At 41.4% G+C, this 23,591-nt stretch overlaps 1 protein-coding gene across 7 annotated transcripts in view; it reads right to left on the reverse strand.

Moving 5' to 3' along the window:
- The window catches only part of NEK10 (NIMA related kinase 10), a 182,601-nt gene that overhangs the window by 93,972 nt on the left and 65,038 nt on the right, over positions 1–23,591 (reverse strand). For all 7 annotated transcript variants that reach the window (XR_007772384.1, XM_050938314.1, XM_050938315.1 and 4 more), the window contains 5 exons: positions 23,436–23,564; positions 22,799–22,936; positions 21,460–21,505; positions 20,650–20,771; positions 20,354–20,456 (listed from right to left, as the gene is read on the reverse strand). Coding sequence is in view for 6 of the 7 variants with exons in the window: in XM_050938314.1 (XP_050794271.1) it covers positions 20,354–20,456; positions 20,650–20,771; positions 21,460–21,505; positions 22,799–22,936; positions 23,436–23,564 (538 nt within the window). In the remaining variant the exon portion in view is untranslated. The remainder of the gene's footprint in view (positions 1–20,353; positions 20,457–20,649; positions 20,772–21,459; positions 21,506–22,798; positions 22,937–23,435; positions 23,565–23,591) is intronic.

Below are 23,591 nucleotides of genomic sequence, written 5' to 3' on the forward strand. Positions count from 1 at the left end.
CTGGAAAGTTTTTTCTCTTTTACACTTTGCTGCAATGTACCATACCATCTGCTGATCTTCCACACCTATCTGCACTGATTAATGACATACATTTTAATCAGATACACCAGATTAAAAAAAAAATCAGAAAAATATTTTTGGTGACTGCTGATGCAAAATGTAATACTGATTCCCAGTTTTCAGATTTCCATCAGTGTCCCATTCAGTTGCTATGAACATGAAATGTATATTAAAAATAATCTAATAAATTATATGAAAACGCACCAGTAGATAAATGCCTAAACAAATAGAAAAATAAATTAAAAAATGGATGCAATTATTTAGCAACTCTTGCTTTATTCTAAACCATAATAAATGATTCAGCAGCAGCTGACGTACATTTTTCAGAAGCCAATGAAGAAACTTTAGTCTTATCATATGACAAAAATTGTCGATTTAATATTGTCATATAGTTATGCAAATACCTATAGCCACTGTGAAATTATCAAGTGTATGTCGTTCATACAAACAAGACACATACATCATTAAGAATCCCTACTTTCTCATTGAAGTTCCACATCATAAACTTGCAATCTCATTAGTCAAAAGCTATAGAATTATTGTGATACTTATAAGACTTAACTGCTCTTCACTAAACCAAACAACAGAAAGCATCAATACACCTCAATTAACAATGGACTGCTAACCAAAGTTCAGAATGTTCTGTTATTTTATTAATTTGCAAGACTTAAAATGGTAAATAATCTTAATATTGTTTAAAATCTTTGTATGTATTGAGGTCTGTAACCTACAAAGCCTTTTTGCACGTGCTTAGCTTTAAGCAGGTGAGGAGTCCCAAAGAGCATTAAAGTTAAGCATGTGCTTAAGTCTAAGCAGGATCAGGGCCAAAGTAAGGTTGGCTTAAATTTTAGTTCCCATTGAGCATTCTGCCCTTCATAGCTCCCCATTATTTACATATTTAATTTTTGGCTATTCTAGTAACAATAAAATACATAAATAATATAATGTTAAAATCCATGTTACTTAAACTTTTCTCTCCCTAGTTTGGTATTTTGCACTCTGGAAAAATTCTTCCCATCCTCAGGAAGACTTTTGTTTTCCTTTTTTCTCCTTCCAACTGTGACAATATCTATCATTTTTTGTTTTGGTTTGTTTTCAAAAAGTTGAATCATGAGTTGTATCATCCTTGATTCAGCTGTTCTGGTGGGAAACTTGAAGCAGGATTGGACCCTGCCATGTGTAAAACTGTTAAAATTTAGTGTTATGCTTTGCTCTTTTTTCCCCTCTTCTGCGAACAGTGGACTCTGTATGGCAATAACAGCTGTTCTTCCTCATCTCTAGGGCCCTACCAAATTCATGTCCATGAAAAAAGCATCATGGACCATGAAATCTGGTCTTTTGTGTGCTTTTCCCCATGCTATACACATTTCACATGGGAGACCGTTTCTCAGATTAGGGGTCCTGATCCAAAAGGTTGTTGCAGGAGGGTCGCAATGTTATTTTAGGGGGGATTATGGTATTGCCACCTTTACTTCTGTGCTGCCTTCAGAGCTAGGCGGCTGCAGAGCGATGGCTGTTGGGTGGGCACCCAGCTCTGAAGGCAGCACTCCGCCAGCAGCAGTGCAGAAGTAAGGGTGACAATACCCTACAAAGCCATCCTTACTACTGTGCCACTGCTGGAGTTAGCTCTGCCTTCAGAGCTGGGCACCCAGCCAGCAGCTGCCACTCTCCAGCTACCCAACTGTGAATGCAGTGCAGCCGCCAGCGGCAGCGCAAAAGTAAGGGTAGCTGTACCACAACCTTGCAATTCCCCCCGCAACTCTCTCTTGGGTCAGGACCCCTACAATTACAACACCATGAACTTTCGGATTTAAATAGCTGAAATCGTGAAAATTATTATTTTTAAAATCCTCTGACTGAAATTGACCAAAATGGACCATGAATTTGGTAGGGCCCTACTCATCTCCAAGATGGATCACCCCCACTGGCTGGAGTTCTGGAACCAAAACCACAACTCTTAGTGTGAGCATGTAAGTAAGTGGGGTTGCTCTGTATTAATCTCTGAATGCTACATATTGTATATGATTATCCAGTTGTTGTAAAGGACAGGTACTGGGTAGTTATATTGGGTTATTGGGAGTTAAACACATAGGTTAGCTCAATTTACTAGCTGGCTGTTGGTAAAACAACCATGAAGGCCAGACAATGGGTGCACATAAGCTACTGCCTGACAAACACAGCAGAAGACAAGGCTGAGCAATTAACTGCCTAGATCCATCCCGCTTGCACCCAAGAGTTACACAGCTGTCATGCCTGGAACCGAAAGACCAAAAAGACACAGCTTCTCCAAAGTGATGTTCTACACAAGGAAGAAGATCAGTTGTCAGGGGCTGCTGCCCTGTAGAAGAGAGAAAGAGAAACAGACCCTGCAAGACAGTGTGACTAAGTCAGGTCCAGTCTCACCAGGGAAACAGTAAGCTAGACATGCACATGGGTTGTTTAGTGAGTTCAAATTATCTTGCTCTCTTCTGTGCAGCTCTGTTCCTACTGTTAAAATAAGCAATATTTTGTTTTGGAAACAGCTGTCTGGTCACTGTGCACTAACCTCTGGTCACAGCCCTGATCACAGGCAGGCCTTCTGAAAAATCAAGGAATGTAGCCCAGGGACCTAGTCCTAGAGTAAGAGAATCATGAGATTCCACCTCAAGAGGCGAAGACTGGAAAGCTGTCATCTGGGGGAGAGGGTGCACTGGGATACACGAGAGAGGGGTCTCAGGTGCAGCTAGCCCAGTACTGTGTGAGAGCCCACCCACCAACATTCTTGTGTCAATTCTGTTTATGCTATTATAGAAAATAAATATGTATGATACTTAGAAATGGTTGGCTTGGGTGATGTGTCCCAGAACAGGAAAGGCACTCACATAAATGCATTTATAGGTTAGACAAATTTCTGATGACTTTTACCCAGTCTGATACTGAGGGCTCTGCCTAGCAGTAGCTTTCTCACCCCCAGAAGGTCCTTTGATAAGAAATCCAAGGTTTAGGTACTCTTGGATTACTGAGCCGAGAACAAAATGTCCAAAGCAGCAATGACATTGATTCAGTAGTGTGTGGAAAAGATATGTAGCACATGTGCCAGGTAGCTGTCTGGCAGATCTCTAAGGTAGGTGACAAATCCCTTTTTTGCCTATAAGGTGGATACTCCTCAAGTACTTAACCTCAAGGGTGATTAATCCCCATGAGGGAGGAGACTTCTGCAGTGTTGACAGCTTTTTGAATTAGCTTCAATGAAGCCTAGCAAGATGCCTTTTCCCTCCTCTTGAGCCCTCCAAAGAAGATCGATTTCATGGAGAAATAATTTTAAGCCCTTACAACATCCAGTGAATTCAGTGTCCTCTGCTTGAAAGAAGGACAGAAGGAAGTGAGATAGATAGCCTGATTCTAAAAGAATTGATCTATTTTAGCTTTACAGGATGGTACACATTAGGGTTAGGGCAGATATTTCTCATGCTTTGTGGATTGAAGTCACAGAATTTGGGGACAAAAGTCTGCATCACAGACATAATGATCTGTTCCAAATGCTGCTGAGTAACTCCTACACCAGCAAGCTGTAGACAAGTCTCCAATTGTTTCTGCCAAAGCCAATGAGGCAAAGGCAGAGGCAGGATAGAACAGCTAGGCCAGCAAGTGGCAGCCTCTCTGTAGACCACAGTTGACAAGCTTCCCCCCAAGCTTCATGGCTAAGAGAGAGAGGTCTTGGCAGGAACTGGACTCCACCTCACTCACAAGGGGTCATCCTGCAAGGCATCTTGGAAAGAACAGGCTGTAACATAGATTCATAACTTCATAGACTCTAGGACTGGAAGGGACCTTGAGAGGTCATCGAGTCCAGTCCCTTGTCCTCATGGCAGGACCAAATACTGTCTAGACCATCCCTGATAGACATTTATCTAACCCACTCTTAAATATCTCCAGAGATGGAGATTCCACAACCTCCCTAGCAATTTATTCCAGTGTTTAACCACCCTGTTAGGAACTTTTTCCTAACGTCCAACCTAAACCTCTTTTGCTGCAGTTTAAGCCCATTGCTTCTTGTTCTATCCTCAGAGGCTAAGGGGAACAAGTTTTCTCCCTCCTCCTGATGACACCCTTTTAGATACCTGAAAACTGCTGTCGTGTCTTCTCTTTTCCAAACTAAACAAACCCAATTCTTTCAGCCTTCCTTCGCAGGTCATGTTCTCAAGACCTTTAATCATTCTTGTTGCTCTTCTCTGGACCCTCTCCAACTTCTCCACATCTTTCTTGAAGTGTGGTGCCCAGAACTGGACACAATACTCCAGTTGAGGCCTAACCAGCACAGAGTAGAGCGGAAGAATGACTTCTCGTGTCTTGCTCACAACACACCTGTTAATGCATCCCAGAATCACGTTTACTTTTTTTGCAACAGCATCACACTGTTGACTCATATTTAGCTTGTGGTCTACTATAACTCCTAGATCCCTTTCTGCTGTACTCCTTCCTAGACAGTCTCTTCCCATTCTGTACATGTGAAACTGATTATTCCTTCCTAAGTGGAGCACTTCACATTTGTCCTTATTAAACTTCATTCGGTTTACCTCAGACCATTTCTCCAATTTGTCCAGATCATTTTGAATTTTGACCTGGTTTTCCAAAGCAGTTGCAATCCCTCCCAGTTTGGTATCATCTGCAAACTTAATAAGCGTATTTTCTATGCCAACATCTAAGTAGTTGATGAAGATATTGAACAGAGCCGATCCCAAAACAGACCCCAGAGGAACTCCACTAGTTATACCTTTCCAGTAGAATTGGGAACCATTAATAACTACTCTCTAAGTATGGTTATCCAGCCAGTTATGCATCCACCTTATAGTAGCCCCATCTAAATCGTATTTGCCTAGTTTATTGATAAGAATATCATGCAAGACTATATCAAATGCCTTACTAAAGTCTAGGTATACAACATGGCTGAAAGTTCTGCTTTCTACCTTAGCTTCACACAAGGGCCCTATCAGGGAAGGGAGAAAGGGTGGTCCACAAAGCCTCCCTTCATTTACTTGGGCACTACTCAAAACCAACTGGATGAGAGAGTAGGGATGCTGGTTAGTCTGGCCACTTGTGTCTCACTCACCACAAAGCCCTGCAGGACCCATACAAGGAGTGGTGATGCTGGCTCATCTGGATGTATCCACATTCTTGAAGTCCTGTGCATCCTGCTAGTCCTAAAGATAGCAGTGGAGAACCTCAAGGATGGAAAGACCTTGTGGTTGGTCAGAACTTTCTCCCATCAGACCTCATGAACTATTTTCCAATGTCTAATCTCAATTTTCTAAGCATACAAATCTAGAATCTAGCAAAAACAGACTTGGAAGCCACCTGTTAGCTGACAGTATCCTGGTTATCTCTCAGTCTGACTTCAGGCCAGAGCGTGGTACCGAGAAACCATTTGCTGCTGTTGGACAACCTCCTACTGCCTGTAGACAGCAAGAAAAGTACATCCAGACTGATCCTTCTGGGCCTTTCTGTACACTTGATAATCAAATACTCCTATTCCACTTCCCAGAAGCTATAACGGCTAAACATAAACACCCTGAAATGGCACCAATTCTTATTCACATACCAAACCCAGAAGGTTATTATGAGCAACTGTTCCTCCCACCTTGAGAACCCTCACCTGCATAATCCCACAAGGCTTATCCTTTTCTATTAAGAAAGCTAATTAGACTATATGGCCTGAAGTGGAAGCAGATGACAACCATCTTTACATCAACTAAAAACTACTTCACAGCTTTCTCAAACCAAAATAGGTACCTGGATGAAGAGCAATTGGTGAAAAATGAACCCAGGCAATACTGAAAAACTTCAAGGAACTTGCCTCCCCAGTAATACATATAACTATCAGGGACATTTGCTCTCTAATTGTTAAATTGGTCTGCAGCCTTTGGGTCCTTCTGGATTCCTGAACTGGTACTGAATGCCAAAATAGCGATGGCAACAAAAAATGCCCACTTCTAACTGCAACTGGCTAGAAAATTGTTCTCATCCTATAGCGTACAGATCCAGCCACAAAGGTCAGCAGACCTTCAGTCATGATTCAGGCAATTCATATCTAGGAATGATGCCACATTCCTTAAAAAGCTCCACAGAGCAGCAGCTTCTCTGCTTAGCGTTCATAGGACCGGTGTTACATCAGCTCAATAATCCAGTCTCTGCACTGGTTCTCCAATTAATACAGAGTTGACTTCAAAAATCTCCTGATATTAAAAGCTCTAAGAAAAAACCTGAGAAATTGCTTTTCCTAAACAACCAGTCCATTCAACAGCTACATTCTGCCAGAACAATGGCATTGTCAACCAATAAAGGGAGGCTCATGAGCACAGAGACTGAGACAGAAATTTAACAGTAGCTAGACCTACACTGTACAACTCACTCCTGCAAGAGATGCGAGTGAGCACAAACCTCACCACTTTCTGAATGAAATATACAACTTGTATTTCCAACTTAGCTTTCCTCAACAAATTTTCTATCCACCCACAACACCTGCTGACACAAACACAGAAAAACATTCTATAAACCAACCAAGGTCTTGCTCCTTCTGACTGGGAAGGAGTAAAGTAGTATTCAGATAAAACAATGACAGAGGCCATGTAGATAAGGGAAAATCAAGATGACAACAGGAGATGAGGAACGGGAAGGCCCCAAAGAATCATACTGTACATCTCTACTTCAAATGGAATTCTTTTGAGGAAGTTCTATGGCCTGTGCTATACAAGAGGTCAGGCCAGATGATCAGTGGTCCCTTCTGGCCTTAGAATCTATAAATGTCAGTGAAAGACTCTGTAATCACTAGGCCAGGTGGACCAAAGGAGAGGGGAGGCAAGAGTGGAGGCTGGAAAGAAACCTTTAAAGGAGGCAGAGGAGAGCAGAAATGCCTGGAAACTCATAATCCTTTTTATTTTGTTCGGAGTGGGGAGGTCCATGGTCCAGGTAATCTTGCCATCCAGATAGGCCATGCATGATTGGATTCAAATGATGTCTGGTCCAGTTCTGATGATGCAGGCCCATGATCTCAGAGCTGTCTTGAAGCACTAGGTAAGAGGAATTTAGGTGGCCATTCTGGTATACCAGGCAGGGAAGGAGATTGATAGTACAAGTGGCAAAATAGCTCAGTCTGACTAGGACAGCCCAGTGCCAACATCTCACCATTTTCTTACCTCTCCTCCTTCCTGGGAAAGAGAAATTGCCCTTTTTTTGATCAGCAGCAAGAGAAATAATGTTTAGTTTGCTATGAGGTTGAAGGTAAAATGAAGTGTTGGTGAATGGATATTCCCATGAGGGAGAAATCCTGGCATTTAAATACAACCAGTGAAAAGATCTAACTACCTGTTTGAAGAAGAGGAGAAGGAGCAGCCTATTTCTGCAAGAGTGGGGCAATCTTATAAAGAGAATATGATTTTGGAAGTACAATAATTTTCCAGTTAATCTACAGAATTGTATTTTTAAAAGCATCCACCTGAAATGTGTGGATTGTGTTCAGATTTAACAATTTATTGTGCTGTCATGACATATGACATCTGACATCAAGTAAGCTGAAGAGAACAATATGTACACTAGTCTTCAGTTGTCAATTTTTGTAGAACAGATCTTCCATAGCAATACCTTGTTGATGCTTAGTGTTCTCTGTGACCTACATTGGTGGCAGTTAATTTAGATAATGGCAGGAAACTTGGCATACTTGTACAAAAACAAAAGATATTTTAAAGTTTATTCAGAGACAGTAAATAACACGCAGGCATTTAACCATTAGAATGATTTTTATACATTATGAATAGACTTGCAACTTCTCCAAGAATGTCTCGCTGATATAGCTGTTTCTCTAAGATATTATTATACTTGACTAATATCATACTTTGTTCCAGCTGATTATTTATCTTCAGTCTCTCTTTTTATTAATATATATAATGAAATCAAAGTAACTAAATATTTTATTTTTAGAAAATTATAAAAACAGGATTTCATGACACTGGAAGCCAAGCAACCATGTAACAGATGACACTCAAACAGAACGGACACATTACAATTAAAATACACAAGCATAATCTTTTGCAATCTAGGACACTCTCCTTTGTCTGGGGAAATGATTGTTTTCTGGAAGTTTACATTCTTTTCAGAGCAGCAACATCTAACAATGTTAATAATGTCCAAAATGTAAGATTATTGCACAAAGAAGCATATCTGATATTGACATTATAGAGAAGCAGTAAAGGGGGAAAACTATTATGAGAAAAAGACATGAACAAAAACAAATTCTTATGGAATAATATCTTTCATGCTCATAAACCCTAAATAACCCAAGTAAGTTCTCATTCTTAGCAATAGAATTGTAGGCTTGTCTAGGTTATCTGCAATGGATGAATTTGTATCTTCTTCCTTTTGCTGTTTTTGTTATCTACAGACTGTACTTACTGAATTGATTCTCTGTATTAAAGATGAGAAAAATTAAGATTCTGGTCATTGCATATTTACGACAAAACCATCCCTATGCCTACACATTTACCTACATAATTTATATTTCACAATGCAGTAACCACTGGGGAGATTTTCTAAAACATACGAAAAATGTGAAAGACATTGCATATTTCACACACAAAGTAGGGAGGAGTGAATAGAACATTAAATTTGCCAAATAGTGTGAGCTTTCCGTCCTATTCAGACTAGAACATTTATTTCACCTATCCCTGAACAATTGCTCCTCTTTCCCCACATACAGCCAAGGTGACAAGACTATGTCTCTTTTCATCTGGTCCCCAGCTGTGATCAGGGAAGACGCTCTTACCTCCGGTTCCAAACAGATGTTTTAAAGTGTAGAGTGTTTAAAAGGGCAAGATGAAGCAGTAACAAGACCAAGAGCAATATCCCAGTTCCCACTGCTGCAGGATCAGTGCTGGAGGTCAATAGACCACATTGTTATTGATAAGTTAATTCACAAGAAGATTAAAGGGGGAGCATGACTTTGCCCTCAGAAAAGCTGAAAGAGGGAAACAATCTAGCTGGCTCCTTTCCGATCAGCTCAGGAAAACAATGGTAGTAGAAGGCAGAGGAGTTAGATAATAGGTGAAGCAAGCACCTTCTGAAGACTCTGTGGAGGCCCATGGGGGAGGGTGCCCTCCTCTTCCCCCCTACCCCCAAATTAAAAGGCAGCTAAAGAAAAGGGACAGAGGAGGCAGGGAAGAATATAGGACTGTAGAAGTGGAGAGAATACAGAGGAAACAGGTGAGAAGAGCAAGTGCTTTTTAGATAAGGAGCCTGAATATCATCCAGACAATAGAACTCTGTAAAATCTATCTTATCTGATTAGTGGGTTATTCACTTATCACAAAGAAACACCCTTGGAAACAGTTTGTATTTTAGGTTGTTTTTTTTTTTTTAAAGATACACCTTACAATTGAGCAGAAACCAGTATATCCCTTTAAAAAATTACACTGTAATTTATTTAGTACATTTGAATTTGCATATACAATGTTGATTTATACCAATATCTAGAATTATACTCCTGTAAGAATATGTACCATTGTAAGAATTAATCCTATGTATGTGAATATCACTGTCATATATGTCAGGTATATAGTTCCTGATCCTACAAAGCCTTAACTTTAGGCTTGTGAGTAGTTCCATTGATTCCAGTGGGATTAATGCTGTATGGAAAGTTAAACACATTATAAGTTTTTGCAAGATAGGAGCCATATATCTGTACATTGCACAGCTCAATATGACTTGATCCTGATTGAACTCTTTGAGTGCTGTAGTAATACAAATAATAAATACTACTCCTATTTGTATTAGTATATTTTGACATGAAATATATAACAAACATTTCTGAATGAAACAAGTAAATGTACTGCTTGATATATTACCAGTAGAAGGAAGTTGATTTACGGTGTAAAGAAACATAAGGATGTTGATCCATAATTACATAGCTATATTACTTCTTTGCTATTTACCCTCATATATTTTAGAATATGGAAATCTAACTGACACAACTTCTTTCCATCTTCTGTTCCCTGAGGCAGCCGCAGAAGATATATACTCTCACACTTAGTATTGTAAATTACTTAGTAAAAGTAAAAGGGATTCTTTGGAATCAGAATGAATACATTTTATGATTTTTTTTATTTCAGTCCAACAAAACATTTACCATTAAACATAGTGCTTACTACCAAGAGTAGTACCATGAACTGCCATGGGAATATTGAAAACAGTAAGACTTATGATTGGTAGTAAATATGGGTAAGATTGGGTCCCATAAACAAATAAGAACCTATACCTTCCCTTAGGACCTTTCTAGAGAACCCAGATTATTGTGTTTAAATTATCTGGATAATAAAGGAAGAGTAGTTTTAATTAGATTATCCATAAAAGAATATGTTAAAATTAAAGCTTTATCTGTACATTTTAATGACAAAGGCACTTAACTAATATATAGTGTTTTAGTCTCTAGATTAGATTCTTGAGAATACAATCTAATTCTTCTGACTCCCAGAGCTGTCACATTGCCCATCCGACCACCGACCTAAAAATACTGGACACTAATAGCAATGTTTCCCAAACTCCATACGCAATCCATCAGTTTTGTGAAGCTAGTCAATTTTATAGTAGGCATCATTGTCCAGACTGAGAGCCAGGATTTGTGGAGAGATCTGTGATGGTGCAATTAAGTGATCAATGTCTTAAAACACTAATTTTACAGTGTATCATTAAACAAAAAGGATGGACAATACCACTCAATACCTTATGGAAGCCTTGTTTAAAACAGACTGCAAGACAGTTCAGTAGCCTTGTATCAAACACATATTGACCCTTACTGCGAGGACTGGCCGTGAGCTCATGTGACGTGCAAGAGTTTAGGATTGTTGTTGTCCTCCTAACTGGGACCCAAAACTATTGATCAACAAGCAATCTGCTAGCATTGGGTTACATGACCATATCTCATAGGATAAGCACCTGTGCAGGATATGGAGCCAGGACACAAGTAATTCTCAATAAAAGTACACCAACAACCAAACATTTTCAATTACAGAGCTAAAGTTTCACTTTACAGCTCTGGTAACAACACGGACCATTTAAGCCTCATTCTCCTTGTCTGATGTCATCATTATAGCCCATAGTTCACAGCTGCCCATCATGATATGAATTATATCCTACATTAAAGTAGGAATTGGAAGGTTGGTCGAAGGCTTAACTCTTTGCTGCTGCACAAGAAATCTGAGTTCGAATTACAGATAGATCTCTCAGACCCCAACTGGCAGGACACAGGAGTATTGCAGAAGCAAAATATTCAGCCCTTAAGGCCATGTATATACTGCATCTGGAAGTGAGCCTCCCAGTCTGTATCCAGAGATCTGTGGTAGCAGAGCTAGTGCTAGTTTTCTAAAAATAGCTGTGTAGACATTGCAACTGAGGCTCTGATGCCTGGGGTGGAGGGATGGGCTTGCAAGCCAATCCATAACATCCAAGCAATATCTACACAGCTATTTTTAGAGTGCTAGAATAAGCACTGCTAGCACAAGCCTGTAGACCAAGGCTGGGAGGCTCGTTCCCAGATGCACTGTAGACAGGCCCAAGGGAAGACAGGACCCTGCAGCAATCCCCATAGAATCAGTTCTCTTAAGAGGTGGCAAATCTGAAGGGCTTTGGAGTGGCTCCGTCACAGGGGCATAAAATAAAAGAAACAGGTCCAGTGTCCCTGTGCCAGAGCAAGTGCTCCCATTGGCCAATTAAAATGGTGGGCAGAATTTGGGGGGCTATAAAGGATCAGGAAGTTCTGGTGAGCGTCACTCTGAAAACTGAAGGAGGTCTCTGGGGAAAGCTCTCCCTAGAAAGAAGGAGGAATTATCAGGAAGCCTGAGTCAACGCCAATGCTGAGAGCTTGAAAAGGAATGAGGGCTAGGAGCCACTGGAGGGGCTAGCTGGCTGACCTTTCTGAGCTGAAGAGACAGTGGCAGGAGGCTGAAAGGGGAAGACAGCTAGGAACCAGGAGAGGGACTAGCTTTCTGATCTTTCTGAGTCAAAGCCAGCCAGCACTGACAGAATGAAAAGGGAACCCATGGAGGGGTGAGCTGCTTATCCTTCCTGAGCCATGGAAAGCCAAAGCCAGAGAAGACTGGAGAAGGCTGAAGCCTGAGAACAGCAGAGGACGGTGGCTGCTGGCTGTGGTGCAGAGCTGGGGCATGGTGCAGGATGCCTGGGAAATGGTGAGGATGCAAGGGTTGTATTGATTCATTGCGCTGATTACAGTGTTGGGACTTGTTATGTGCACAAGGCTTTCTTTTGTAATAAATTAATCCCACAAGTGCCATTTGCACTAAGGACTGTTTGGACTATTTCTCAGGACTCTGAAGGAGGGAAATGGAGACTGGTGCATATGTCATGCTGCAGCCTGCTGCTGAAGGGTGCTTCAGGCAAGCCAGCCCTATGAGAGGGTCCCATGCAGACTTTCCTGACTCTCAAAGGTCTTTGCATCACTGAACCAGGGCAGGTTGGGAAAGAAGTCCACTGAGAACACAACAGGTAAATGGATTTTCATATCCCATGTTAAATATATTGTGCTACTGCTGCTGCATGGAATTGTACATTTTATCATGTAAGTCAGAGGAACTCTTTTTCCTATCATGGGCCATTGACACACACAAAAAATAAATCATGGGCCACACAATTAAAAAGCAAGGGACTAATCCAAAGCTCCCAGCCCTGCCTCTTATGCCCTGTGCACAGCCACCTGAGCCCCCACCCAGAGGAGTGCCAGGAGGATGGGCTGTGCACGGCCCCAACCCCCTCAGCCTCAGAGTGCTGGAAAGGCAGGTGGTGTGTGTCTGCAGCCTCCCCAGCCCTGGCTGGGGCACAGGGAGACTGAAGGATCCAAACGCTGCGCAGTGGTAAACAGGGGGGAGAGCCTGGGCAGGGCGGAGCATGGGCAGGCCCATATCTGGCTGTTTGGGGAGGCAAAGCCTCCCCCAGCCTATGGGACCCGCCACCCATGCATGGGCCGGATCAAATAAAGCAACAGGCTGGATCCAGCCCATGGGTCATAGGTTCCCCACTCCTGATATAAGCAGAACAACCTATGTGGATTTATATAGAAATAAGCACCCCAAGCTACAAAATGTAGCTACAGTGAAAAAAAGAAAGCATACTCATTTTAAATTCAGAAAACCATTAGCTCTCACTATCTATATACAAAAAAAACCTAAGCAGATGAAAACTAGCCAGGGACAATAGCAGTCCAAGGTATGGCTAAAACAGCACACTGAATAATTATTATAGAGTGGGGATGCCATGCTGTACCTGCAATTTCAATGTAAACTTTATTAGAAATTTATAACTCAGACACTCACACTGATCAGCAGTATATCATTTCAGTGACACTTTTTCCCCAATTTAAAATACAAAGTTTAACCATTTAAAAATTACTATTTTGTAACATTTATATCATGGTAGCACCTAGAAGCCAACCGGGCTGATTCCCATTGTGATGTTTGGTCCTTTGGACATTTGGAGAATTTTCAACAGTTTTGTCTGGACTCTCGGTCCTGTGCTGATTGGCTGCTTGCTCCAACACTCCTGCTCCCCCTCCCCCTCAGTCTCTTCATCTTGACTTCACCCCACACCTGCTCCTGCCCTGTCCCTCTCACTCCAACTCCCTTTCCTTTCCTTTCTATTTAGCTGATCCCTGATTCTAATACTGTTAAGAATACCAACCCCCTTGCACTCTCAAAAAAATTGTGTAACTAATAGGACATTTTCTGCCATCTCATTATTCACCGTGCTTGTGCATAACACACTTTCTCACACTCTGTGCCTGTCTTGTCTATTTGGATTGTTAGCTGTTTGGGCCAGGGACTGTCTACTACTTTGTTTGTACACTGCCTAGCACAGTGGAGCCCTGTGATAAATGAAAGGAGGGGCATAGCTCCCTTTTATGGACACCCAGTCAGCCAGTTAGTTATAAAATCCATCTTAGTAGCTGTTCTCTACTTGCTTTACGTGTAAAGGATTAAAAAGTCCATAGGTAAAAGGGAGAGAGTGGGCACCTGACCAAAAGAGCCAATGGGAAGGCTAGAACTTTTTAAAATTGGGAAAAAACTTCCCCTTTGTCTGTCTGTGTCGTTCTCCCGGAGAGCAGAGACAGGGCTGGAGCTACGGTGTAAGAGCTTGGGCCAGGTATGAAAATCATCAGATCATACCTAGAAACTACTCATTTGAAACCCCAAATATGTAAGTAGATCACAAAACGTCTAGGAAGACGCAATTAGGTTTATCTCTTTTATTTCTTTATGGCTTGTGGACTCCTCTGTGCTAATCCCAGGTGCTTTTGTTTTGTTTGTAATCTTTAAACTGGACCTCAATAAAGCTATCTTGATGTTTAATCCTTGTAATTTTTTTTTAAATCTAGCAAAAAGCTAGTTCCAGATGTATTTTCTTTCTTTTTGTTTTTAATAAAATTTACCTTTTTAAAGAACAGGATTGGATTTTTGTGTCCCTAAGAGGTTTGTGCACATATTGTTTAATTAGCTGATGGCAACAGCTGATTTCCTTTGTTTTCTTTCTCAGCTTTTCCCCAGAGCTGGGGGTGAAAGGGCTTGAAGGTACCCCACAGGGAGGAACTCCCAAGTATGCCTTCCTGGGTTCTCAAAGAGGTTTTTGCACTTGGGTGGTGGCAGCATCTACCCATCCAAGGTCAAAGAAAAGCTGTAACCTTGGAAGTTTAATACAAGCCTGGAGTGGCCAGTATTAATTTTTAAAATCCTTGCACGCCCCCCTCCCCACCTTCTGCACTCGAAGTGCCAGAGTGGGGAATCAGCCTTGACAGGCCCCACTCTTGGCTAGCCCTTAGACACTACCATAATAACCATATTAAATAATAAAAAATAACAAACATCTAGTAAATGACAGTTCCTTCCCAAAGAGCTGATAATCTGAAAGACAATACAAATGGGCCGGGGCAGAAAGTAGAGGAGACAGTGTAACAAAAATAATTGGATATATATACACTTTTTAGCCAATCAGGAGTAGTTATCACATCTCACTATCTCCCTAGCCATGATCAGACTGCAGTTTTCAGTATGCATTTCAGAAGAGGCAATTTTTGAGGAGTGACTTATAAGAGGATACGATGGTGCCTTAGCAATTTTTGATGGGGGGCTGTTTTCTCACATGTAAGGGACAGCATGGGAGAAAGTGCAAGAAGGCATTTGAGGAAGAAGCAGAGAAAATTATACAGTTTCACTGTGAGACTATTTAAAATGCAGAGATTCACTGGGCATAGAATGTTTATTTTTATTTCCATCCATTGCAGAAAACTACTGGGCAAGGAGTCAGACAATGATATAGTATAATCTTTCTTGGAATTTAAAAAATAATAATAAATTGTGGATATACAGATTGAAAAATTGTACCTATTCGTGCCCCGTTATCACCTACTACAGTAAACCACACAGGAGGGACATGAGAGACATTTACAGGAAATCATCTCTGCAGAAGTCTCCTCACCCTCACAGAGATTCTCCCACCTGCAGACAGTGTCATAGAGGTTCTCTATGTCTGCCCTAGTTGTGGCTCTCAGCTGGCCAACTTCTTGGCTCACTGACAACACATGTCCACTGAAATTGCACTACAAGAGACTTCTCCTTGTTGCAGCTGCCCCCAGGACTCCTGGGAGGGTTCTGTGGAAAAGATAATACAACATCATCCTGTATCAGGGGCGGTTCTATGTTTTTTGCTGCCCCAAGCACAGCAGTCAGGTGTCCTTTGGTGGCACGCCTATGGGTGGGCCGCTGGTCGTGCGGATTCGGCGGTGTTTCTGCAGGTGATCTGCCGGTCTCACGCCTTCAGCGTACCTGCGGCCGAATTGCCGCCGAAGCCGCGGGACCAGCAGACCACCCGCAGGCATGCCACCAAAGGGTGCCTGACCGCCGCCCTCACAGCGACTGGCATGGCGCCCCCCGCTTGCTGCGCTGGTGCCTGGAGCCGCCTCTGGGCTCTATGATCTTTTTTGGGTAAATTCTGCACAGTTGGGATAGCAGGAACAATGAGGTCCCCCTCCCAAAACATGTCCAATATTTGCCTCCTCCTCCAGCACAAAATTATGGTCTTCAGGGGAGGTCTCCATAGGATCTGGAGGCAGGGAGATGTTACAACTGAGGTAACTGAGCCCCCTTCCACGTGTGTGTCAGATGAATACCAGAACTGTTTAATAGCAGTTTATTGCTGAGGTTGCTGCAAAAGTGTACCCAATGTAGAACTATGTTTTAAATCTATTGGCTCTCATGGCCCCAACTATCCTTCAGCTTCATTCTTTTTCATTGCTCAAAACCTAATATAAGATTCAAAATAGAGAAGGACAGAGGAAGGGTCGCTGTAGTTCACAATGACAATATATTGGAGAACGCCAGTTACAGGTGAGTAAACTTTCTTCATTATGCTATTGCCACACAGATTCTCATTGCAGGAAGGATATTTGGGGAGGTGAACACTACAAGTAAAAACATGTTATTTTTAAAGTGTACGGGGACTGTTGTCCCCTTACTAAAACTCAGTGGGGATGTTTTGGTTGCCGAGCTCCCAGAACCAAAAAAAAGGGGAAAGGTCGATGGAAAATCAGGACCCTGAGTCTGACAGTCCCCAGGAACAACAGGGAGAGGCCAATGCTCCAGGTCAGTCTGACTGACAGGGTGGGCAAGCTAATCAGGGAGGCCGGGGGGTCAGACAGAGTGGGGCTGAGCTAAGGAAAAAGCAGGAGCCCAAGCTGAGCTGGGGAGCAGTGCCCTGCCACCAGAGGGGCCAGAAAAGCATCCCAGGAAGCAGGTCAGTGCTGGGAGCAGAGTCACAGAAGCAGCCCACAAAGCAGACCAATGTTGGGAGCAGAGCTGTAGCAACCCGAGCCAGAGGGGCCAGAGAAGCAGCCCAGGGAACTGGAGGCAGAGCAGCAGCAGCAGTGCTGAGGCAGAGTGGAGCTGGAGCAGTCTGGAGCCGGGTGCAGTGAGCAGCTGAGGAGAGTGAGGGGGACCCCAGGAAGTAGGCCCAGTGCAGGGAGCTGCCTCCAGCCAAGACGCCTGGCAGGCCAGACTTGGAGGGGGATTATAACTCCGATGGGGTGGGGGCTGACACTGGGAAAAAGGGTCCTGCCACCTAGAGCCTGAGAGAATGTGGCTACCACCAGAGCAAGTGTCCAACCCGCAGCATCGCTGCAGCACAGCCAGGACCTGAGAAGGAGGCCTGGGACTTGTGAGGAACAGACGGAACTGCCCTTACATTCCAGAGAGGCTGGTTGTGACATCCCCATGCCACAGAGCGGGGTTATGTGTTTTCCTTTAACCTTCCCCATTTTTCCCTTACTTTTTTAATCGATTGCTGTTTAATAAATTGTATTTGCTTTGAACTGTATGTAATGATCAGGTGTGATCATGGAACTGGTCAAGGAAGCATCCAGTGCGGAGAGAGCACCTCCAAGTGGGGACACCCTAGCACCTGCCATAAGTGACCATGACAAGGTTGGGGGTCAAGCCCCCCAGGAATCCTGGGCCCAGCCTTGTTGGGGTTACGAGGACTCTGCCACACAGGAGAGTGGAAGGAGAGCTCTTGAGGTCAGGCAGACCTCTAGGTAAAGGAACTGGGCATGAGGACACAGATCCTTTTGCTAGCCCATTTCACTGGAGTAATGGATAAGGCAGGAAAGTTCCACACAATAGTGAGACCATTCCCCTGCTTACAAAAGGGAAAACAATCCTAACAACTACAGGCTGTAGCCTTATTATTCATTAATCCAACCATCACCTTCCTGGCAGCTCCATGGAAGAGCTACTCCAGCTTTAGACAGCGATAACTTTCACTTACCTCCACAGGTTGAGGGTTTGAAAGTCAAAAGAACATGGAACTGTTCTTCTCTGGTGTTACTCTGCAATTTGTTGCCACTGAGCTGTGGTTGAGTTTTGGTTAAATTCATGGAGCAGAATCTTTTTGTTTTATTTATGTTAACATTTATAAAATCTAAATATTTCAAACCTGCTGAAGAGCCAGGATTTATGACTTTCCAGGACTTGTGCATGTATTTTCAACTACATCAGGCCCTATGTATCTGCCTTTATATGGAGACATTATACTTAGTCAGATAAATAATACACCTCCTCCACAAAAACCTATTATGCTGTAGAAAATAATTACCAAAACTATAAATACTCCAATCCTGGTCTGTATGGATTGTATGAATTACTGCAGGATGCTATGTCAATTCACAGATAGGGAATGTTTTAACTATTGCTAGGAGGAAAGGAATGGAACTCTATTACCATTAAGATTATGAGACAACAGTTTCAGTGATATTCAAAAATAATAGAGAAAAGACCATCATGTCCCCTCGCACCACTGCATATATGCAGTGCAACATATTATTTTATACACTAGGTAAAATAACATGGGGTTCAAATATGCAATAACCAATCACAATAGAGAGGGTTAAGGACAGAGTTTCAGTAACTCCAGTTTTCCTGGCAGAATTCTAATGTTCCTCAGGTACAATTTTGGGCATATGTTTTAAAATTGCATTGCATTTTTCTATATAAACAAGTAGGTAGGCAGAAAGACAACACAGCAAACTCAAGGCAAGACTGCCTCTCAGTGGTAGTATGCTTTTCTACAGTATGACAACGTCAATATTTTTTAAATATTCTGAATGTGTATTTTCACAATTCAGAGATAAAGCACCATTAAATCATCTTCATTTAAAATGAAACAATTATTAGGAATCATTACTTTTTGGTACATTAGATTTAATACCACTCAAGGAACTCTCCTCTGCATGTTGACACAACTGACTCCTGCTAGAAAATTACAGTATTCTAATATTACTACATTTTTATCTATTACAGTAGAATGGTCAGTCGTGTGTGTGTGTGTTTTAAACAAGGGAGGTTGACTTTTGTAACCAGGCTTACTGTTGCTATTCTCTGTTACTCAGAATCTATATTTGGTTTTGCATCTTAAGCAATACAAATAATTTAGCAGTCCATTTGCTATTATGAACCTGTATTTAAAAATAATTAAATAAGAGGACTCTGAAGTGCCTGGTAGGCCAGCTGAATTTTCCATGCTGCATTTCAGTTCAGTCACAGAGGACACTGCATTAAAACACTGCAGTTCTCTGGAATATTTTTCATGCTCAGAAGCTGCTTTCAAATCCAATCATAAAACCCTACCTGTAACTGGTTCCCTTCTGACCACTTTGGGGAGACTGGAGAGATGCATGCCAGCCATATACCGCACTACAGGACTAGACACATGAGCATTATTCAAGCATAAACAGCATCCCTAACACTGTAATTGAGTACTGATGGGAACAGGTGAGCTCCTGGTGCAAGAAGAGCCTAAAACATTCGTTTAAGATAATCATGGAGAGGTTAGTATTGCCCAGTCATAAGAGACACAGGTGTTTCTGGACTAAGCTGCAGTGGTGTGCTGACCAGAGAATGTATTTGGCCCTCTCTTCATCTGACTCATCTTTTGTGGCAGTCAGTCCCACGTCTGTACCTCTTGCACTTTGTCACTGTTTCCTGCTTCATGGTGTGCACTGTGAAGCTGGTACTTTTACACAGGCTGGAGCAGCAATTCAAAGGAAGCACTACAACATGTAGTGCAAAGGATTTTAGGCTATGTCATGCTGGAAGACTGTCTGCCACACAGACCTGCAATGGGAGGCCCTCTTCTTGTGTGTACCCACAACAAGCGGAGAGAGAGACTACAGTCTGAGGCAGGCTTGTTGTTTACTTACAACTGAATGAAACCCACAGAACAGAAGAGATGGCCACTTCAACTTTGTACCTTCACTGGGATAAGGTGACCAGATAAGAACTGTGAAAAAACGGGACAGGGAGTGGGGGATAAAAGGCGCCTATATAAGAAAAAGTCCCCAAAAATGGAACTGTCCCTTTAAAAATGGGACATCTGGTCACCCTACGTGACTGGCTCCTCATTAGATGTGGTACCTAACGTATCTGTCTATCTTGCTTTTCCAACTGAATTTAACAGTTGCAGTCTCTCTTATATCATCATAGATCTAATTATACATTGTGACGTATGCTCTGCAATATTAGGTTCACACAGTATAGTTATGATTGGTAAAACCTGATAGTTGTGTTCAGTGAGTTTACATTAGCAATTGTTTTACACAACTGTGTGATTCTAAATTAATTCACTAGAATCCCCCACTCTTGAAGTTTGGTGAACAAGGCTGCTGAACAAGGTGAACTGGGCTGAAATCCACTGTGGTCACAGAAATTCCACTTACTAACTGTTACTTTGTCTTTATCCCCCAGCATGATATTGTTTGGAGTGAGGTCTCTATGGACAATTCTCTTCTCCTTGTGCAAGTAACGGAGAGCTAGACATAGCTTCAAAACAAAAAGACATATAAAGAATTTTAACTGCAACCCAAATAAAAATCGCATAAAATTATGTTAACATTTTATGATATGAGTGCTTCGGCACTATAAGTATTATTTTATAAATTTATTAGTCCAACATATACAAATGGCTCTACAAATTTAATAAAGAAAGGTCACAAATTAAAATGCATGTCCTTACTTGTATAAATATATTCCATATTCTATCTTCTGTAAACTGTTGTTGCTTTTCCTTCAAAGAATGAAAGTGTTCTCCCAGCGGTGCCCCTTCTATGAGCTCCATTACTATGTAGAGCCTGTCATCTATACAGAACAAAAGGAAATGGCAATCCTCAAAGAATATTACATTCATATATCCAGCATATCCACAGAAAACATGATCTTGGTTAAAATGTACATATATGATTGTTATATTATTACTCTGCTTAAATTATTTGTATGTGCAATTATATTTTAATGACTACTCTTGTTCTTGTCATTCAAATTCATTCTTCAGAGTCACATCTGCTACAACACCTACAAGAAATTAGATAGCTAATAACAACAGCCAGGGAGGATAGCTGCCTATAGTTCATGCATACAAAAAGGGGCTGGGGGGAAAAATGGAATGAATAATTCATGTATCAATTACCACTCTGTATTATGATATCTCTTTCCCACCCTCAGCACCTCAATTTTGTTTTTCAGACTGTAAATTTTTTAGAGCAGGGTGTGTCTTATATGTTTGGACAGGGCCTAGCACATTGCGAGTGCTACTGCAACGTAAATCAGTGTAAATAATTGCTATTGTTATTTACAGTCTGTTGTGGCCAATTTTTAAACCAACACTTAGGTCTAAATCTGTCTGAGCTGTAGTGCTATTCTTAAGAGAAAATTAGCTCCTACTGTTCAAGTTGGATAGGATCTTTCCTGGATCTACTAAGTACTTTTATTATGCTATTATTTCTTCATGACAAACAACATGGTTTTCAGTCGCTACGTTTTTACTCACTTTCCAGGAAGGTTCTGTAGTATCGTACAACATTGGGATGATAAAGCTACAATAAGAAAAAAAAATTAGACAGTTGGAATTAATGTTAGATTGAGGGCACAATTTTGATAACATCAATCTATAAATTGAGCAGAATAGCAATAGTTTTAATACAAATATTATAGAAGTTTCTGAAATTTGTATTCCAAAAAACTTCTGGATTTCAGAGGGTTGTAACTAATTCTATCTGATAAATGTGCCTTTGCCTTAATGGGCATATGGGACATAGCAGACAGGATTTCCTCTCCCCATTTGCCCAGATGGCATAAGGACTCCCTAATCACAGTCACTCTAGGAGTTGACAGGGTAGGCTGAGCCACTGTTGCCCTTTCTCCCAATTTCAGACTTGGAGGGAAGGTATATTACAAAAACCGGGCGTTGAAGATTACACTTCTTCCCCACAAAACCAGGAAGCTGGGAGAACAAACAAGCTGATTCTGACTTAGCCCCTTAGATCGGCGTGTAGTGATCGATCTATCGGGGATTGATGTATCGTATCTCGTCTAGACGCGATAAATCGATCCCCGAATGCGCTCCCCGTTGACCCCAGAACTCCACCAGGGCGAGAGGCGGAAGTGGAGTGGACGGGGGAGCAGCATCCATCAATCCTGTGCCGCGAGGACGCGAAGTAAGTCAATCTAAGTCGATCTAAGATACATTGACTTCAGCTATGCTATTCCTGTAGCTGAAGTTGCGTATCTTAGACAGATATTCCCCCCTATCCTCCCTGCAGAGTAGACCAGGCCTAACAGTGGAAGGAATGGAGCAAAGAAATACTGGGGCAAAGCCTGCACAAAGTCCCCTTTGCTTCAACAGATAACCCTAAATCTGATTTGCATTCAATATTGTTTTTAATTTTAAAATCACACTTAGGAGAACTTGTAAGTCACAACAGTAACTTTTTTGGACTAAAATCTGACAATTTCAAAGCCAAGGAAACTTAATATGGAATGAAACACTGACCAACTTTTCATTAGGCTGTTGCTAACAAATTATGCTTTATTATGCTTTATTAAAGGAATTATTTTAAACTGTTGAATACATCAGTTAACAAGCTCAGAATTTCCAAGTAACAATAAGGGCTTGTTTACATTGCAGCTAATACTGAATTGTTTGCAATGTTTGGAGTTATGTAGATGGGCCACTGGCATTTTTTACATTGTGTTGATCAGACTAAAAACACCAGCAGCAGCTGGCAGCCTATATACACTAGGGCTCCCAAAAACACAGCTGAGCTGCTGTTAGTGATGGTGAGAAATTTTTAGAAAATGTCCCCTAAAGAAGGGTTTATGACACTTACCTGTTCTTTAATGATTGTTAATTCAGAGACAATGTTCTTTACACTGCTGTCTCTGTCTTTTTTGTCCTTTCCAAATGCTGGATTATGTAAATTGACTTCTTTCATTGCTAGTAGATTTTGGCCACTATGTTTTCTAACCTACAGGGGGGAAAATGTGTAAAAATTAACAAAAAAGGATGGGGTCAGAAAGGACATTAATCAAATATATGTGGTGAGTTCACTGAGTCTAAATCTCTCTCTCAAATTCTAAAGTCATTATTCTTTCTGTAGTTAGTGTGATATCAGCTAAAAAGTGTTGGAGACCAATGATGCAGTTAGCAGTGTCCTGCAGGGTTTGCTGAGATATTTTAAATAACTTCATAGATGCTCTGTGTGGGGCTTTGCAGAAACAGTGGTGTGAATCCCTGCAGATTACACAGATTTGTCACACTTTCTAACAGACAGAACTGCTGTCTATGAAAAGTAGTACAAAGAAAAAGAGTAGTAATAATGATCACTGTTGTTCTGAGAAACATATTGGCCATTTTTACAGGTACAAATGATGTCAAACAGATTCACAATAAACCTAAAAAATGGTGGAAAATACCACAGAAATTTCAACAGAAAATTGTTAGTTAATATAAAAAAGCAAGTTTACCTTATAAACACTTCCAAAAGCTCCACTGCCGAGATGATCTAAAATCGCATAATTGCCTATGTATTTTGATGGTGCTTTATTCTGATTAATGCTTTCAATACTTTCAGCAATTTGCTTCAGTTCATCCTCCTAATTATAAAATTTTTTTAAAAATGC

Source organism: Gopherus flavomarginatus, chromosome 2 (genome assembly GCF_025201925.1).
Source record: "Gopherus flavomarginatus isolate rGopFla2 chromosome 2, rGopFla2.mat.asm, whole genome shotgun sequence".
Classification (NCBI taxonomy): Eukaryota; Metazoa; Chordata; order Testudines; family Testudinidae; genus Gopherus; species Gopherus flavomarginatus.